At 36.2% G+C, this 20013-nt stretch overlaps 2 protein-coding genes across 4 annotated transcripts in view; one reads left to right on the top strand and one right to left on the bottom strand.

Annotated features, from left to right (window-relative positions):
• Nucleotides 1-2641, top strand: part of LOC146132952 (band 3 anion transport protein-like) — a 40126-nt gene extending 37485 nt beyond the window's left edge. For all 3 annotated transcript variants that reach the window (XM_083397521.1, XM_083397522.1, XM_083397520.1), the window contains 4 exons: nt 3-103; nt 211-380; nt 762-935; nt 1084-2641. In XM_083397521.1, the coding sequence (XP_083253647.1) occupies nt 3-103; nt 211-380; nt 762-935; nt 1084-1161 (523 nt within the window). In that variant the 3' untranslated portion in view covers nt 1162-2641. The remainder of the gene's footprint in view (nt 1-2; nt 104-210; nt 381-761; nt 936-1083) is intronic.
• Nucleotides 2642-8642: 6001 nt separating this feature from the next.
• The window catches only part of LOC146132951 (uncharacterized), a 33708-nt gene continuing 22337 nt past the window's right edge, over nt 8643-20013 (bottom strand). Inside the window, exons 20-37 of the mRNA XM_083397608.1 lie at nt 19775-20002; nt 19248-19414; nt 18460-18635; nt 17019-17227; nt 16645-16828; nt 16472-16591; nt 16184-16335; nt 14375-14555; nt 13837-14004; nt 13483-13624; nt 12898-13063; nt 12379-12577; nt 12063-12239; nt 11837-11941; nt 10892-11125; nt 10485-10699; nt 9943-10129; nt 8643-8858 (exon numbers count right to left, since the gene is read on the bottom strand). Of these exons, the coding sequence (XP_083253734.1) occupies nt 8643-8858; nt 9943-10129; nt 10485-10699; nt 10892-11125; nt 11837-11941; nt 12063-12239; nt 12379-12577; nt 12898-13063; nt 13483-13624; nt 13837-14004; nt 14375-14555; nt 16184-16335; nt 16472-16591; nt 16645-16828; nt 17019-17227; nt 18460-18635; nt 19248-19414; nt 19775-20002 (3226 nt within the window). The remainder of the gene's footprint in view (nt 8859-9942; nt 10130-10484; nt 10700-10891; nt 11126-11836; nt 11942-12062; nt 12240-12378; nt 12578-12897; nt 13064-13482; nt 13625-13836; nt 14005-14374; nt 14556-16183; nt 16336-16471; nt 16592-16644; nt 16829-17018; nt 17228-18459; nt 18636-19247; nt 19415-19774; nt 20003-20013) is intronic.

Here is a 20013-nt window from a genome sequence, read left to right as displayed (position 1 = left end):
AGTTTAACTGTTATGAGTACCAATCAAGCACCGGGAGAAAAGGCAAGAATCGAAGGCGTCTATGAACAACGGGTTACTGTGTTTGTGGTCAACGCATTTTTAGGTACGTAACGAATTTACTAATACCAGATTTAATGCTGCTGTCTTATTGGCGATTTTGTTTATTTTTTTATGTTTTTTGTTAGATACACAATGTTTTATGTTGTTTAGGTCTATCAATTTTGATGCAACCACTATTGAAGGAAATTCCACTCGCAGTGCTGTTCGGTATATTTCTTTACATGGGTGTTACTTCACTTACAGGAGTACAGTTTGTTGACAGATTCTTAATGCTTTTTATGCCATCCAAGCGCTATCCAGACTTCGCTTATGTCAAAGTGGTAGGTTTAATTAAGTCAGTGTTACTCTAATTGCATATACAAGGTGTACATTACAACTTTGTGTGCACTATATTGGCTACTGTGTTTATCCGCCAATCTGGCCCACCGGTTTAATTCTTCCGACCCACAGCAAATTTCTTTAACTAAATTTTAATAAAATCCAAACTGAGCTTTAATTTCATAAAGCTCACGATAAATACCTTTTCCTTCGTTAATAAATCAAGTAAAATATCACTATTCTTTAAAGTTATACTACTCATTTTAAAAAAAAGTTTGGTGTCCCTTGGTTTAGAACAACTTTTGTATGCTAACCTATAGGAGGCCATAAAGCAGGTAGTGACGCTGTGGCAATCATGCTATGTTATGACACGTTTTCTCCAGGTTCGACCTTATCGAATACACATCTTTACGTTGATTGAAATAATTTGTCTCGCTGTGTTGTGGACTGTCAAGTCAACTGCCGCACAAATTGCATTCCCTTTCTTCCTGGTTCTTACAGTTCCCCTGCGTCGGTATTTATTGACAAAATACTTTACAAAGAAAGAACTTTTTGTGGTAAGTTCGGTTGGAGCCGCAACATAATTCTATCAATCTCGTGTAAATAGTTTTGTTTAACCTTATTTATCTATAAAATTTGTGCAGTCAGTTTGTATATCTCTAACTGATTTTTTTTTCTCAATGGGCTATTTTTACGGCTTTTTAGTTGGACAGCTCCGATTCAAATCCAAGCGTAACTTCAGATGATAAAGACGAGCACGATGATGCGAATATGCCCGACTAACTACAGAAGTTACTTGTAACATCACAACTATTGCTTGCCTTAAATCAAAAGCACATTTGTGAAATAATCTCTTGTGTATGAAAAAAGAAGTCAACGAAAATACGGCCGTTTCTGAAAAAGGGTTCATCACATGTTTTGTTTCCAGAATTCATCTTTACCAGTTATCACCCAAACTTTTTGCCTTGTTAATATTTCGTGTCGTCAGCTCCATATGGCTTATGTGATTTTTTTATTTTATTTACGCGCTTAAATGTGCACTTTGTTCATCCAAATAATAACATTGTTTCATCTTGTTATCTATTTGAATTACCCATTTTTTGCTGTTTTGCCTTAAAAATATTGCCAAGTCACGCGCAAATATTGCTTTATTGCATTTTTTTTAGAAATATCAAAGCTCTACTTTTGTTGTATCTAAGAAAAAACAAATATAAAGTTGCATCTAGAAAGGATTTGGTGTACCGTGCATTTATCTTACCTAAAAATTCAATTGTCAATGGACCTTGAGGCGAAACTGTGGTATTAATGTGTGTTCTATTTATTAAATAATCATTTTGGTAAATTAACTATGGGTGGAAAGTGTTACCGCCTTACGTATAAGTGTGAATAGGCATGTCGATAATATCGGATCAGAGCCGATACCGATGCCAAGTGGTAGTGTCGGTAACTGTCCGATACCTAGAGGTGTATCGGTGCCGATCCGATACCAATTTAATAAGGAAATTTTAGCCAACATAACTCTTGGTAACTAAATAGTCGACAATTTATGGCCTTAAAACCTGAAAAAATACATCTAAACGTTTCAAATTAATGTATTTTGCTTGTTTAATCTTATAAATGACATAATTTTCTGGTCGGATCGCGACTTATTGTCCCAAAAAGCGTATATCGGTTTGGATTTACAAGTCTGAAGGTATTTATTGTTGGAGTAATTGAGTGTTTTATTTGTTTTTATTAACTATGCCGTAAGTACTCGTTATGCTTGTGCAGTAATTAGAGCTTTGCAATCCCAATTAACATGCCCGATTGCTTTTAATCGTCGGTATTTTTCAACCTGTCCCACGAAACCACGTTGGTTTTTGTTAAAGAATCTTTGAAGTTCAAAAAAATAATTTCTTATTTAGATATTCTGTTTGCAACATTTAGTCGCACTGTGAAGTCAGGTTAAAAATATTACTATGTGAAAAAACTTGGATGCCTTTTCTGTATAATTTTTGTTCTTTGGTAAGGTGTAAGGCATACCGCAATCACAAATGATGGTTAATTTAAACATCCTATTTATTGACTTTTAGTTCAAAGTATGAAGAAATGTTTTCTACGAGCTACGTTTTTTGAGATTATTAAGCTCTTTTATGGCGGATGGTGGTTCTGTGACTTTTTGTAATAGTTTGTTCATTTTTGGTTATCGTAGGTGCATTGAAATTGTAACTGTCTTCAAACGTTATGTAGTTTTTTTCGTGTTTTAATTACCAGATATGCGATTATGTAAATATGCGATTATGTAATATATTAATATTATATATCGCTTTAACCAAAAACTTTTCGGATATCTTCTGATGCTATCAACCAAAGTTCCAACAGAGCATAAACGATGTAACTGCTTCGTAATTAGTGCATAAATTGCTTATGGCAAAAACTGCGTATGGTGATTAACGCTTGTGTTTGCATGCATTGTATGTAGATCTTTTCTGTCTTGTATGTACTTGTCTATTAATTTATTGATTTCTTGTTTATGGCTTTTCATTGTGTCCCGAACAATCAACAGCATTTGTGTAATTTCTGGCATATACCATGGACTCGTACCTTTTAAAACATCTTATTCAAAATGCAGAAATTCTACATACTAACAGGTTTCATTTTTTTGCCTTTCACCAGCTGCTTAGTTTGATGCTTATTTATTTGTGCGGATGTTTTTATTTTTTGTAAAGAATGTCAAATCGACACATATAATTCTTTACTTCCGTAAACTTCGATTTTTTCAAAGATAAAAAATAAACAAATAGTTTTTCCTAAGCTTTTAAACGAAATCTTGATTTCGAAGCCTGCAAATCAATTTCTTCAAAATTTTCAAAGCCTAAGAATTACAAATATTTATTTGTGTAATTTCACCACGTGCTGTCAAGATTGCCTACATTTGTAAGTGTTGCATTTCTTCAAAGTTTTGTTTGTGAAGTTTGTATTTGTGGCATTTTAGTGCGTTTTTGTTCTTTGCTTTGCTGAACTTTCAAGGACATTTAAATCGAGCCGAGTAACTGCAATCGCATGTTTGCATGCAGCAGTTTGTCTTGGTTTCGACGCTCGCGCGATGTACATAATCCCATAAAGTTCTCATCATGCCAATAAAGTATCTCTGGTCTGCTAAAGCACGTGTTGTACGACATTTCGTTTTTTCTGACTATAATTTAGACGTCCTGTGTAAAACTCTAGGAGAAACGTAACAGTTCTATGTGATCTTCCTAAATGCAAACCGGGAAATATTATAGTGCGATGTTATATGATGAATGGCATTGAATTAATTAAATTAAAGAATGTAGGCGACATGGCGTCCTATTTTTGTGATACGGTGTAAAATAACATGTTTTAACGCTAACGTGTTTTTAAATTACGTAATGGAAAGAGCCGGCTTAGTCAAAAGTAAATATTTTTCCTGTATCCCGTTCCGGTTTACCTTCACCACTGCGTTTCGCCTATACCCACTGCCCGAATTAAATAAACGCACAATAAAATACAACGGAAGGGAAGTCGACCTAAAACCGCCGTATTAACCTTTTTTGTTGAAACAAGATTGGGTGGCAAGTAATAGACTTCTAAGAGGAAATACGTGATTACAAGGTTGAATGTAGAAGTCGATGTAAAGCTTATTTGAAATGTTTACGTCGTTTTTTCATTTTTGTTGCTATGGTGGCAACACTGAAGGCGGAATAATGCCGAACAGCTGTTGCTCTGATTTAGGTCTTGTTCCTAAATTAGGGTTTGCAAGGATGTCAATTGACCGGTCAAATACTGATGCCAAACTTGTTGGCTTAAGTGGTTGTAGTAATGGTAAAAGTTACTACAATACTGCTTATAGTATTGCTTGCAGGATGGGCATGGTTTTTCAAAAAGTTCTTATTAATAGTAAAAAAAAATGTTGTTTTTGCAAACCATTGTACTTGAGTCAAAACGTTCATATATTTATTTAAAGTTAAAATCAAGGTTCATTTTTAACTTCAATTGCATTATCTATCATTATGATAGTGTGTACCGGATTTTATTTGACTGGTCAAATGCCCAACCCTATCCTAAATGATTATTCTTTTACCGTAGGCCTGTTTTTCCCAAGGATAGTTTCATTAGTGTCAATATTAAAAAAACTCGAACCACATTGGCTAAACGTAGAACACCAATTAATACCCATTTATGCGATGCTAAACTATTTCGTTGATGTGCACATAAAATCTATGACACCCGTCATAAAAATTTCACTTTATTTTTTAAACCTAAATGTGTTCATGTTAGAAGTATTTTTCTTGCTGATTTCGAATCTATCCTTTTTGCTACACATTACGTTTTCAAGATATTTTCAGAAAAACGCACGTAATTGAAAGATAAGTTTTTCTACTGCAGTGCCTTATACTAGGATATTTGTTTAAACTGGAGTAATACTATCCACATCTGAAATTACCTACTCATTAAACAACCTTTGAGCAACGACCCTTTCTGTACCGTTTATGAATTAGTCAGAAATATATAAAATATGTTAGTCAGAAATATATAAAATATGTTAGTCAGAAAATAAATAAAATACTGCGACTCACTGTTGGATTAAATTGCATAGCGCAATCTGCTTATATAACAAAATATTGAAAAAAATAAAATGCAAATATTAATGTGCTAGAAAAAAAATACGGCATTTTAGGAATCAGTCGAAAACCCTTCGGGAAACAACTTATCACATCAACGTTTAAAATTTGCTGTTGACCAGTCGCGTGCGCTATCAAATAAAACACTATTTAGAACGAAAAAGCAACCAAAATTATGATTTGAACTAGACCAGTTGGCTAACCGAAGTAGCCAACAGTGGTGCATTGCACTATTACAAACTGCGTGCTACACCCCAGAGATAATACAAGGAGTGCATGCCTGCTCGTAAAATAATAATAACCGATTTTACTCATTTTAATTCAAAACGTAGACATTTTTTATTATATTTAGGCTTCATATATTAACATTTCAGTGAGGTATATAAACACTCAAACAGAATTTTGATTTCAATGGTCCTATATATTTGAATTGATATACTGCAATTTATTCCCAGATATGTCCCTGTACAGAACATCTGTTTGTATTATGCATACTTGACGTTGAATCGTTTGTATTATGCAGTTGCATATTTTGTTCCGAAATTGATACGTATACTATTTTGCGCAAAACGTACAGCGATCCGATCTTCTTCTTTCATGTGTCGAACACGGAGCTATGTTGACCATTCCAGAGTGTTATTATCGATGTCTCTGATGCCACGTTCCCCATGGGGTGGAGTTCCCCATGGGGTGGACGGTAGATGGTGCATAATATCACGATGTGGTCCGCAGTTTGGTGGTGGGCGCCACATAAGCAAGCCGGATTGTAGGTCAAGCCCCACTTCAGCATTGACGCTCCGAAACAGCCGACTCCAGTGCGGAGGCGGTTACGATTAACCCACTGTCTCCGTGGAGGGTCCAGGCCTTTTACTTAATAAGAGTTGTCTATGTACAGATGTAATCTTGTTTGTTGTGCTGCTCACCACCTCTCCGTTCACCGGTTCTTTACTCACGTTTCCTTGGACATGCCATCTCTGACGACCTGTAACATCGTCTTTGCCGGGCAGCGAAGGAGTGCTTCGATTTTAGGCGCTGACGGCAAGTCTTCTCTGTGACAACTTTGTGCAGTAGATGTTCTGCGGTGCAGAGCACGTTTTCTACAGTCGCTGCCTCTCGGCGGATGTCAGGTGGTGCTATGCCGGCCAGCACTGGCAGCTGCTCGGTTGGCGTGGCACGTAGGCGGCCAGATATGATAGGCAACGCACTATTAAGGGTAGTGTCCACCTTCTAGGCGTGGCTACTTCGGTACCATACAGGGGCACAGTACTCAGCGGCGGATAGAACCAGAGCCTCGACAGATATACGCAGCACGAAGCTCTCCATGCAGTACCGGCTAGGCGGCGTATGAGCGAGATGCGAGCGGTTGCCTTCGCCCTGACGCTGTCGACGTGATGCTTGAACGTCAGCGTTCTGTCAAGCTTGACCCCGAGGTTTGTGGGGGTAGCATTATGCTGCAAGAACGTGTTGTTGACTCGGATTTTTGTAGTACGCTTGGCTTCCCTGTTATTTAGGTGGAACATTGTGGCCATAGTTTTCCCCATGCTTAATTTTGGTCTCCAGTTCTTGAAGTAGGATGACAGGATCCCCATGTCTGCGGTGAGACCTTCTTCGGCTTCGCCCCATGTTGGCTTGCTAAGTAGTATTGCAAGGTCATCCGCAAAGCCATATTTCTTCGACTGGGTGGCGAGTAAGTCGTGGATATATATGTTAAGACTGGGCCATTGCTGACCAAGGTATTCCATTCCGGATAAAGGTTGCGATACCATGGTGAATCCGGTCAGGTTGAAACCCGGTATCTTCAGGACGCTAGAGTTGGTAGTTCAAAAGTGTTTTGCAGACTCCAAAGTAGCATGCGTTTCCTGCAGGGAAATTATCGCAACTTTGTTGTTGTTGTTGGCGATATGTGCAATGACGCTGAGTTTGGCAGCTGTAAGGCCCTTAACATTGAACTGTAGCAGCGCCAAGTCTCGGCTTTCGATGAACGTTGTTTTTGCCGTCTGGACTGAAAAGGCCACATGCTTCCTTGGACTTAACGCCGGGTGATGAGTTATTTCACGTGTTTGACGGTTTAAACATATTGGTTTCGCTTATGTCAGCTACTCATAGGGGATGCCATGTAAAGGCTGTCTTTGTATCCCTCTATGAGAGGGCTTTGTATCCTGTCTTTGTATACTACTGTCAAATGGGTTAAACTAACGATTTTCAGTGTGTTAGACCAGTGCTCTTAAACCGGTGTGTGTCCAAAAATATGTATTAGGTGCACCAGTACAAAAAGGTATACAAGGGTGCATCACACATTTTTAATGAATCATTAATGTTACATCGTATTTGCCAGTAATTACTTATTTCTATGAGACAATGGTGCTGTAATTGTTGTGATTTAACCTTCTGAATTCTGAGACATGTGGTCTTTCGTTTTTTCCCCACTATCTTGGTGCAAGTTGTTTCCTGTTTTTGGTGTAAAGTTTGAATGCTTTTATGATATTTAATAGTACTCGCAAGCAGCCTGTAACCATAATCGAACTCTCACCGACAGTTTGTAAAACTTCGGCAGCTCCACTCGGTTTACTTGATAATGTATAATGATTTTTTCATATCGCATTTTGCCTCAGTCTACCTTTTAAGTAAACACAGTGCACGAGTTCGTCACAACAACTTTAAGGGTTCACCAAACCAAAAAAGGTTGAAGAGCACTGTGTTAGATAGAAATTTGATTTGGGGCCAGGAATTCTATTTATCTACAATTTTAATGTAATATTGTCTCATAAATTTGAAATACCGGTACTTAAAAACATAAAAAATTTGAAATCTCATAAATTTGAAATACCGGTACTAATTTTAATGTCTACGTTGAATCCCAAACCTATCTTAAAATGAACAAATAAATTTGGCATCGGTCATCACCTAGTCCTAAACTACCCTATTTATCGGACAAGTACTGATTCTATCTCTTAATATAAAGCATCGGCTTCTATAAATTCCAACCCGACCCGGTATTTTCGGATATCCATTGTGTTGTGCATGGTTAAACAAAGTTTGGCCACCGCTATGCATAACCGCCGCGAAAAAAGTTGTATAACCAACTTATGAAGTTGTTTTTGTAAGCCCTCAAAAATAATTAGGAGAATCAAAAGTCCCATTCAAAACTACTGACTAATGTCCAATGTAAATTTTTGTGCCGGCAAACTTATCATCCTAACTATAGATGTCCGATAATATAGAAGTTCGCAAGTTGATACTCTATTTGTTCTGTAGAATCGGTACTCGTCTGATATTAGGACTATTTCGGTACCGGTACTGATTCAATACCAAGCTGACATAAACATTTTAACCATGGTTTATAGGATCACACAAAGTAATTTCTAACATAAATATTTTTTTGGGTCCTACTCATTAATGCTACGCCAACCCTGTCACAGAGTTGAGGAATTGGTATTTTGTCGGACATACCAAATAATTATCACCAATTTAAACTTCACAGCTATTGTTTCTACTACGCAAAATGTAAACACACGCGCTAAATATCACATATAAATGGAACTGTTGTGCCGAAATAACCCGACTGCAAATATCGTGAGTCTATTTAAATTGAACGTCCAGAAAGTTACAGCATTCATATAAAATAGATCGTCTTTTTGCTGCTTATCTCAAAACTTCGGCCATCAAATCGTCTTCAGAACTTTCGGAATCATTTTCTTCTTGCTCACCGAACATTTTGGCAGCCTCACCGAGTGCTTGCCTGCCATACTGCTTGGCAGTGTGGTCACGTGACATAAGCCGAAGTGTAACAACTTTTGGTTCATCTCTCAAACCTGCCACGATAAGCCGCCCATTCATTGCAATGGTGCAGCATTGAAACTAAATGAAAACAAGAGTACGGTATGCTTTTCGTTAGTTGCGACGAGTAAAAAGTATCGCCGGTCTTTTGAATTAGGCCTACAAATAATTGTGACAATATTAGCAAATCATACCCAAAAAGACGTAAACAAATTTCAAAATAATTGTATTTTGGGTCATGTAGGTCAATAGGCCGCAAATAGTGGGTCGCCAGACTAATGTTAATTGGGTCCACTTTTTTGACTTTTGTATATATATCTTCAGCATTGGAGTTGTCAAACAGTATTTTGGTATATGTTTATAAAACTTAATTTACAGATCAATGCGTTTTCACTGAAAGTGGAATTTTTTACTACATCTCTAATATTACCAGCGATTATCACAGTAACTTATTGCCGGATTAGGCGGCAGGAGTTACCACCCACGACCACTCAAATATTATTAGTTCCAAAATAATTCTATCATCTGCTTGTGACATTATCAAGTCATAAAAACTCGTAAGATGCCTGTTTGCTTTCTTAGTTATGTAACAGATGGTATTGATAGCTTTTACTTTTCGAAATAAAATCGATTCGTGGTTTCTCGTATAATGGATGCTTTATTATTTAAAACTTTTGTTTCCCACTAGCATTTACCATTTCGTGAGAAATGCTACAAACAAACAATCAAAGCCAAGCGTTTTAATTTAAAATAACTTGCGGAATATTTAGGTCGCACGACCTTAAGTTGCCGCTTTTGGGTCGCGCCAAAAAGTATTTACGGACAGCTGTGGACTATGGTAAAAAAAAAACTTATTATAATATTTGATATTGGCCAGCATTATTTTAAATAGTTTAAGGAAAACTCTACTTATCTTTGATTTGCGTTCATATCCATTGTAGCCTCAACTTATCAGACAGTAATTAAGTTTACATCACTATACTGGTATTGTTAAACTTTATTTGTAAGGCTATGAGCTTAGATTTGAATTACACCATTTTATGTTTTATTTTTTATGTCAAGTAGGCTAGTTCGTGAAAGGTCAGTTTACACAATCCCCCCAATTACTGCGTGTTACCATTTGATCATAGTTGTTTTTTAGACAAATTAAAAACATATGTCTTACAGAAACATCTGGTGTGAACTTTGACAATACAGTTTCGTTTTCAAGGTCCCAAATAGAGATGTCATGGGCGAATAAAATTGCTCTGGTCGCATGTCTGGTTAGAAAAAGACTAGTACTTCGCCGTTGCCCCAGTTCACTGCGCAAGGTCAAACCATCGTACCCAGGTATTTTGCGATGGGCACCTCGTCTGTAATGACAAATATTTTAGAACAAACAAGTCTCATAATTTTGGTTTAGTCATGTATATGACAATTTTTCCGACGCAAGTGTGTGCAAATAGTAGGCTATACGTTTTGTTTTTTTCGATGACGTAAACTTGTCTTTCGCTTTACGTTGGTATTAGCCGATCTCATAAACATTCTAAGTATATAATCTTTTGAAATACCGGTAAAATTTTTCTAAAAAAAGTACTCATTCCACTTTTTATACCCGCTAGTCGGCTAGTGCATTTTGTAATGCAATTTAAGCAAAAAATGTAAATGCTTTGATGTTAAATACAGAAAGAATCATAAAATTAGCCTTACGCCGGAAGATTCACTCACTTGAATGGTTCCCATATTTTAATGAACTTATCCTCTGTGGCAAAAACAATTCTTGATGCGTTTTCCGAAACAGCCAACCCACAAACCAATGGCTCGTTTTTCAGGCGTCTGATGACGCAGCCTTGCCTGAGATTCCAAACCGTCAAATATGATGTCTTCATTACGTCATCATAATTTGTATGGACGAGATGGCAACCGGTCTCAGTCATTTTTGCCTGAGATGTTGAGATATTAGGTTTGTTGTATGGTTTGACAAATGTTTTGTATTAGCCTACCTTTGGTAAAAAAACGTTAAAAGTCTTGTACTGTTCAAACTATAAAGAAGGGGTTCGATATTTCAACTAATTACAGTCATTTGTCTGCCATGTAATTCATGGCCAGAGGTCTATTCTACCTTAACAACATACCTGATGTAAAAGCAGCAAGGAATTTTTGTTGGTAAGTGTGTGAATGTGTTTGTGCTGTTCTACGTCAATCACCGCAACGTGACGACCGTAGAAAGAACACAGTAAGGTAGATTCGTCGTTGCTAAGCAACACTTGGTCAATAAGGCTGCTTCGCTCGGTGGCTGTCAAATGACAAGGGCTTCCACCACTTTGAGGACCTTGTGGCTTTACGGCAGCGTTTTGTAACTTTGTAGTCTGTTAAAATTACAATTGAAACCTCACAATTGAAACGACATAAAAAGTTAACTTTACATCAATATCTTAGCAGCAAACTATTGACCATACAACCCCAAATTTATACTTTTAGCTGGCACGGATCGAGGAGGTATCAGGAGGTATACTTTCTTGTCCGTTTTAAAGAAATCTATTCAGATCAAAGACACATGAAATACATATGCATATTACACAGTGTGAACTGGTAATCTGTATAACATGCTGTTTTTTTAGTTTTTTTGGTTTTATTTCAAAGAATACACGAATATTTTTTTGCCTAATGCGTCACGTACTTTTTCAAGTTTTGCTAATTTACACCAAAAAACGTATTTTTCGACAAATAAATATGCGGAGTTGGCTGCCGTTAGACCTTGAGGTTGCACGAGAGTGTTGAGAGATGATGCCACAATGTTGAGTCATATCGTATACGGTAGTGATACAAAAAAAAATAATCTTAAAAACTGCTTTTCTCAAATCAACTCGTGCTCAAATATGAAACTACAGTTATAGGTTTCATGAAGCCATGAGCGAAAAATTAGCATTTATTTAGTTTACATAGTCCTAATTAAAAAAAAGACGTAACGCGTTGGACACATAACTTATATCGCCACCTTGATTGGCCCCTACTTAAAAACCCATGATAACTACTAGTTTTAATTCGCTATGAAACTATAAGAACTTTAGTTACGTCACCTTTTTTAATTTTCTCTTTATCCAAGGTTTTTCGCCTTTTTTAGGGTTTTCCTCATTATCGACAGTTTCATACTTGCTGAAATCTAGCCGCAGCGTAGACAAAACCTTTTCTCGACAAACAAAAGCAATATGAAAAGATATGTTAGTTTTGTCGAACACTTTCGAAAACTTATTCAACTTCATCGTTTGTACAAGAATAGTTTCAGGACACTACTGTTTTAATTACCTGTCCAGTTACAAGACTCCATATGACAAAATGACTTCGATCATTAGATACCGCCATTAGACGATCAACCCCCAATATGTGATATTCATGTGAAGGGCATATTGTGACCTTAACTGGGTGGAGTTTCTTTGAATACTTTTTCGTACGCAAATCGTAAATGTAAATGGTCTTGAACACCTATCGCGGAAGTAAAAAAATTAAATAAAATCGCTGCCGTCGACACGGTAAACAGTTTAAACTTTTAAATTTATTATTTTGATTTAAATAACCGTACTCGAAAAACATAAAAATGGTTTTATTGAAATCCGTAACTGACTTGCTGCGATTTCTCGTTTGAAGTCGTTGACGTAACTCCTCGGTCTGACAAAACAATGACTTGGACGTCTTTAACAACCAATACATCATTTTTTTCCAAGAGACCCCTCTCAATGCTCACCGCTTCCCCCTTACAGCGGCCTCTTGTGATGTTCCAAACAGTGATTGGCCCGTTGTCAATTCCTCTGGCTACTACATACCTAGATAAAGTATTTTGATAGAGCTGATCCTTGCTATACCGGTATATATACATGTGTGTGAAATTAAACAAACCCAACATACAAGATTTGAACGGAAAACTAGGGGAGTTATTTTGTCAGAATGAAAGACTAGTATGCCACGATCGTATTACAAGGAAACTCTATCTAGTTCTAATGTTTGAGTTATTCTAAAATTGATAAAAATTGAAGCATGTATAACCATATTTAGTGGCCCTAGAAGACAAATTAAATATTGATTTTAATAACTACGCAACAATAAAGCAGTTGTCCATAATGCAATACAATTGAAGTCAACATACTTGCTGCTACTTGTAAGCGGATAGAATTCTCCGATACCCTGAGTTTGCTTTTTCACTTGTGTGCGACTCATGGTTTTGTCGTCTATCCTCGCTGCCAGGTTGTGAATTCTAACCGTCGTTTCTTTGCAGCTAAATGTCACGCAGTATTGGAGATCAACGCAATATGCTGAACAAACATTAAACGTTCTATTGTATCAAAGTTAAGAGTAATTAAGATTGCAAGAGAGTTTTATCACCTAAAAGTTATCACCTAAAAGTAGGGGCGAGACCATAATCCCCCCAAAACTTTATTTTTTAAATCCCCTAACATTAAAGTTGTTTTTATAATCAGGATACAGCAGGCTTCAATGCTATGATTGTTTTAGGCTTACCTTGCTTGCTTGAACTAAAGTCATAAAGAGGCCAACTGATTTCGATAATAGCCTTTCCAGGCACTTGATAAGCATGTTAGGCGTGCTTTAATATTGTAAGCAAAATTATTTAAAGGCAACACTTTTAGCTACGGCCAATTTACCACTGCTGCAATTGTGGAGGTAAAACATAAGAAAATATGATTTCGGAAATACAATATGATTAAGGAAATACCGCCTTGAGAGTAAACTTTTTGACACGCCATGTGTTGGTGTTTTCCAGTTTCGACATTCCATACTCCAATTTCTGAGCCTATTGTTCCTCGACATAACGCGATAATATGCGAACCGAGACGATTGACGAAAACCTCTTGAACCTATGTGCACATTTACTAGTAACGAAAACCTATTATGTAGCAAATGTAAGAAAAGGTACACAATATGTATGAGTATAGTTGTATAGGTATAAATGTATTATTTTATATTTTGGACGAATATTTGCAAACTCTATTTATTCAATTGAAAGAAATCGTTGTTTCTTTTTACTTCAAATGGCTAAAAAGATAAAGTCCTGAAATAAAGTACTCGCCGAATCTTCCGGACAAGCCCTGATTGTCCTCACATGACCAAAGTTGATTGAATCGTATAGTTCAAATGTTACCATCTCATGTAATCTCATATATTGACGTTTGCAGACAATGACGTAATATTCTCTTGAAGTTTCCACGTGGGTTACAAGTGCATATTCGTTGTCGGTCTTCACGCCAAAAAAGCAGTAAATTAGAAAAATAAAACATATTTTACGGTTAAATACTTTTTTTAATTCAATATTAACTTTTTTTTTAAACTTACTGGTATGCTCACGGCATTCTTTATAACTAAATTGTACATTATTATGTTTCTTTATCAAAACAGCGCTTCCGAACGTGTTATTCATCCCGGAGAAGGCGACTTTTTTATAGTTATCGAAACTTACGAAAATAATTACCAGAACAGCTACTTTGATTATTACTATTCGCAGGCAATAGTTGATAATATATATATATATATTTGCAATAATAGGTATACGAGTTTTTGTATTTACTTTCCAAAATCAAAGAACACTAAAAGAAAAATAGTCTGCCTACTTTAAGTTTCATTGTGTTGAGATGCTTGGCTCGCCTCACATTATACACGTAAGCCTCGTCACTGGATAAGAAAGAAAAAAGCACATTGTTGCTGTGGGAAGTCTTTGCAAGCAACACCACTTGATCGTTTCGAAGGTTTAATCGGTCAGGGGCAATGTCCAACTTGTGCAGCATCCGTACTCTATTCAAAAAGGCAAATTACATGATTTATAAAACCTTGGGCTTCATGAAATGTAATGGCTCACATATATTTAAATAAAATATATTAAAATGGAATTTTAAATATAACCATGTTGTGGTTTTAAAAGGGCGTCGGCTAATACAAGGTGGTCCACGGTTGACAGCATCGCGGGCCACAATATTTCTTGCATATTTTTTGCGGGCCACATAAATTGCTACATGCATGCCAGGGGCGGATCAATGATTTTCATTTGGTCGGGGCATAAAATGTTTAAAGATGACACCACAAAGCATCGTCAAAAAGTAACGTCGAAAGACATATGTGCTACAGAAACTTTCTGCTATCGTCGAACTTGTGCGCATATGAATTGGAATGATATTTATGAGACTGGCAAAATAGTGCGCGCGAAGAGCGAAAAAATTGCGTACCGTATTTGACAAAACTTTTATTTTAGGTTATAAGCGTAGAATGTTTTTAACTAAATCAATTTGGCTGAAATTGCATCATGAAAGGGTCTGGGCGTTAGCCTTTAGTCATAGTGAAAACAATACTTTTTACAAGCGCGATATATTTTATTGTTTATTTACTTTAAAGTGGCAAAAATAGTAATTTATCTAGGACTTTTTATTTTATGTTTATATTTAAAAGACGGAAAACAAAGCGCAAATATAAGTATAACAAAACGCAAATATACAATTATGAAGGTTTGTAAAACAGCCATTTTAGAAAGTTCCATATAGGACGTACTGCGACTTTCAAACCGGTCTAACACATATCAAAAATTAGGTGTTTTTGATACCCTCTAGATCCGAACTTGATGAGCGATAGTAAACTGGTTTATTTAACGGTGTAACCGGGATGTAATTATAACCAAATAATTGCAGTATGCTTGCTGATCGTTGTTTTTTTTTGTTTCTTTGATTAAACCCTGAATTGTACGCTTACAATAATTTAACAGTGCTTCCCGGGCCACAAACAATGATGTCGAGCGCCACATGTGGCCTGGGTTTGGACTACCCTGACCTAATTTATGAAAAAAGTATTACTGTACACGACATGATAAGATGGTTGTTCTTTTATGATCGTTGTTCTTTTATGATCGATCTCGTTTACAAAAACAATTGACCTATAGCCTAATATTTACAAGCGCGATATATTTTATTGTTTATTTACTTTAAAGTGGCAAAAATAGTAATTTATCTAGGACTTTTTATTTTATGTTTATATTTAAAATACGGAAAACAAAGCGCAAATATAACTAACAAAACGCAAATATACCTATAGCCTAATATTTATTGATATATATTTAACCTATATTTAAATCATATATATATATATAGGTATGAATATGCAAAAAGTATAGCAGTTTTTTAGTGCACAAGAGTTGTCGCAGACAAGCACAGTGGTTTTAGATGCACAAGAGTTGTCACAGACAAGCACAGTGGCGTCTTCGCAAAAAAACAACAGCTGTGAATAAAATTTAAATTGGCCTACATATAGGTTTTGTTATAGAAAGATTCCGTAAATAACTCTAGATAGCACTGTTCTAATGATATTTTATATCAGATTGCTATTACGTCCACTCAAATGTATTTTTAAAAGACGACTATATGAAGCTAGAGACTCACTTTTCTAAATCCCAAATTTTCATTACTCTTGCGATATCACAAATAACAACGAGAAGAGTTTGACCATCCCCTGCAGCAGTGGCAACAAATCTTTCCATTGGATCGTACAAGGACAAGAGAGTGGAAAACGTCCTCAAACATCGCACTTCCAACTGTAATTGCATGAATTGACGTGTCAGTTTTGCTTTATTTAAAACTGACTCAAAAGCTAACATTCTACAGATTCTTTAATATATAACGTTAAGCCTAGCGTGCCTTGAACTGATTTAGGTTTGATCTTAATCTTACCTTGTTGTGGTTGTCAGTTATTATCACATAATTGTTTCCCAAACAAACATCTAGTGACGTCACATGGCGAGAAACATCAGGAAAAGTGGCAATGACGTGTCCAGAAAATAAACCCCAAACCTAAAACAATTTTTTATCGGCTTTGGTATAACTGGAAAATATTTTATACTTACTTTCAAAGTTTCATCTTTGGCGGTTGATATCAGCCGTTTCCCATCGGTTGTTATGGCCACTGCAGTAATTATATCACTATGACCGAGATGTAAGTCGTAAAGAATATCACCAGGAGCCGCCAAACATGTTCCCGATGGAATCAGGACTGGAATGGACGAACGACGACAATTCGCAACCAAAAGCCTGAAACACACAACTGTTAATAATTCAACTCTTTTTTTAGAAATACGCCTAAAAATGCTAGGTTGTTTCCCACAATTAAATACTAATCGTGGGACATGTTTTTGTTTTGCTATATATGTATATTGTATATAACTCACAAATAAACTTTCAAAAATAAGCGCCAATATCAGGTATAAAAAAGTCATTTTACATGCAGGAAGGATATTTCCTGGGATCCATCCTGGCAAGAGGTTTGTCATTTTTCAAAATAGTGTAAAGACGTCCGATAAGCTGAGCTGCCAGTTGCTTTGGGTCGTATTTAAGCACCTGACGTGACAAATGTAATCCCTCGGCTAACAAGCGAAGGTCGTTGTCATTGGGATAGACACCCAACGTTGCTGAAACGCATTCCATCAAGCCCTGATAGAAAAAGGTAATTTTTTATAGTGAAATGTACTGATTGAAGTCAATTGATAAATAAAGTTGGCGCCAAGGTAATTGCTATGAGTCAAATATTATTTTACCCCAAATATACACTACTATAGATGAATTACCCGGCGATGCCCAGGTTAAATAGATTATTCAACTTATGAATCACTAATGTATAGTTTCACCTGTTATGTAGATAAATTACATTTGCGATACGCGTGATAAATTGGGAAATCCACCTTAATTTTGCGTGGGTAAACAAAATGAAACAATCCATTATCCTGTGAGGTCTTTATCACTAATGCATATTACGTTATTCTCGGGTATGTTTGATGAAGAGGAGGTCGTAAAGCAAACGGTCTTCAACATATGCCGACCTTAAGGTTATTTACATAGGGGGATACACGTCGATAAATGGAAATTTAACATAATTCCAGAGTTAGCTTTTTAAAGCCGCGTATTATGAGCTATTTGAAAAGCCACCACTAATAAAATAACCCGCAAATGTACCGATTACGCTTTATAATTTAACACTGTTTTGAATATACCGAGCATAAAAGTGTTTACTTCGCAAAGCCAATATATGATTTTAATTTGATTTTTACGGTCACGCTAAATCAAAGTATGCTTAGGATACATGCTTGTTGATCCGTCCTTCGAAATGTTGTTTATCGGTTGTTTTTTGTAATCAAAGTGCCATGTGTGTTGCTTTCGGTAATCATTGATCCTATTTCTCTTGAAGAAATAAACTGATTTTTGTCTGTCTGGAAGCACATGACTTTCTTCCTATTTTACCCAATCGCCCGGCTTCTCGCTTAAGATGGAGAAATGTGAGCGACCTTGCCCTGTCTGTCTTCTTAAGAATCCATGCCGGCGACCGACGGGCGAACATATGTGGGTGGACAAACTTTGACATTTGTTACAAGAGATAAACAGGTCTATGTGGTTAATTCTTCCGGCTTGCGTATACTGCATATGTAATAAAAGACATAATACATTTAACATGTATTTGGATGTAATTCAAAACTAATTTTTTAGATCGAAACAGCATTTTACTCTAAATCTTTGAATTATGCAACTCCAATTATTTAAATCTGACTCAAACCGACCATATAAGTGGTTTAAGGTAGTCTCAAAAACTAGAATTGAATTTTTGTTGAAGATCTTTACGGATTTGTGCCAAGCGTTCAATGAATAATTTGGTTATAATTAATTGTGCTCACCTCAAACGAGTCACCTCGCAATTTGGCCAGCAACCACTCGTAGTTGCAAAGGAGATCAGACTTGACTATTCCAAGCTCCTTGCATTGCAAATAATGGTGACACGACTCTTTAAGACGTCGTAAGTTGTAAACAACTGAACGATTGGCTGAATCTACGCTTTCTGTGTTTTCATCTTCTGTTAAAATATGTATTATCGTAATGTGTCTTTTTAACGCATTAAATGACTATTACTTTTGAAGCAGTTCCCTAGAACCAATACAAATAACCAAGAGAATCACACATGGAAACATCTACGACATTTACCGTTTTTATGCCAAATGGTATTTAACTATGGTATGGAGTTTATTACCGGTACGTCACGCTTGTCTTTATTCGCGGTGGCTGCTTTTGCTTGTTTTTGTAAAAATATAGGTCGTTAAGAGGCAAATTTGCTTATTATTTTTATATGTTTGTTAACCATACGAGGAATGTTTACAGAACGCTTTTACCGATGCATCAGTATTAAAGAATAATCTAGAAAATTTAGAAAATTTGGAAGAAAGTTTGGCCGCTCATCTGAAAACTTACCTTAATGGTGTTGATTCTCGCAATATGAATATACTAATTAAGCTAATTATTTATTGTAGACCGTATAATATTTTGCTCCTTGTATAAGTGTTGTTTATTAATGACTTGCCCTAGTTATCTCAGCGAAGAATCGTTTGGTATCCTTAACTATTCCTACTCTTTGTGCAGTCTAACAATACTCACGTTATTTAAAAACACAATAAAGCCCTGCAGGCCATACCTCGATTTCTTGAGTTCAAGTCACCGGTTGGTTTAACGTTCCAAAAAAGAGGCTGACAAGTATCATACTTCTGTCTGAGCTCATTTTTTTCATTGGCCGAATATTCTTTGAAGTATTCCACAAAAGTACAATGATAGAACTTTCGATTTTCCTCGTTGGCCATATACCTAGCATGATCAGAAGACATTAGAAAGATATGGTGCGACTGCAATGAGTCCAAAACACGGGTCAAACATATTACATTACATATCACACTATGTACTGCGTCAACTGTTATAAAGTCAAATCAAAATGATTAGTGCAAGCATTACTTTAGAGTTTTCATTATTTATTTATGCTTAACTTTCGAATTTAAACTTCAATAGCAGTAGTTGTGCTGTTAATATAAATTAAAATGCGTTTTACCCGTTTACATATTTTATAATGTTATAGTCCCCGATAGCTATTCTGAAAAATCAAGCTAACACGTGTCTTCTAATTGAAGACCAACTGCATTAAACGATTGTTTTACCCATATATTCGCTAACCTTAAAGTAGAAATGCTAGCGTAAATGTTATGGCTCCACTTAAGTGTCATCATCTGATCAGATAAGGTATCATGAAGAAAATGCCTTAAGTCACTTATTAGGCTGTAAAGCATTGCTGATGGTATGCGACACGGGGTTATTACATTTGCTGTTGTCCCTGAGGGACTTGCATCAATATTTTTAGTTTTTTTTGAAGACAGTTTTTCGGAGGGAGTAACAATAACTTTGCTTAGTGGTGT

The sequence above is a fragment of the Ascidiella aspersa genome, chromosome 9 (assembly GCF_963924565.1).
Source record: "Ascidiella aspersa chromosome 9, kaAscAspe10.2, whole genome shotgun sequence".
NCBI lineage: Eukaryota > Metazoa > Chordata > Ascidiacea > Phlebobranchia > Ascidiidae > Ascidiella > Ascidiella aspersa.
Note: the sequence above shows the minus strand (reverse complement) of the source record. Positions and strands in the feature narration are given on the sequence as shown.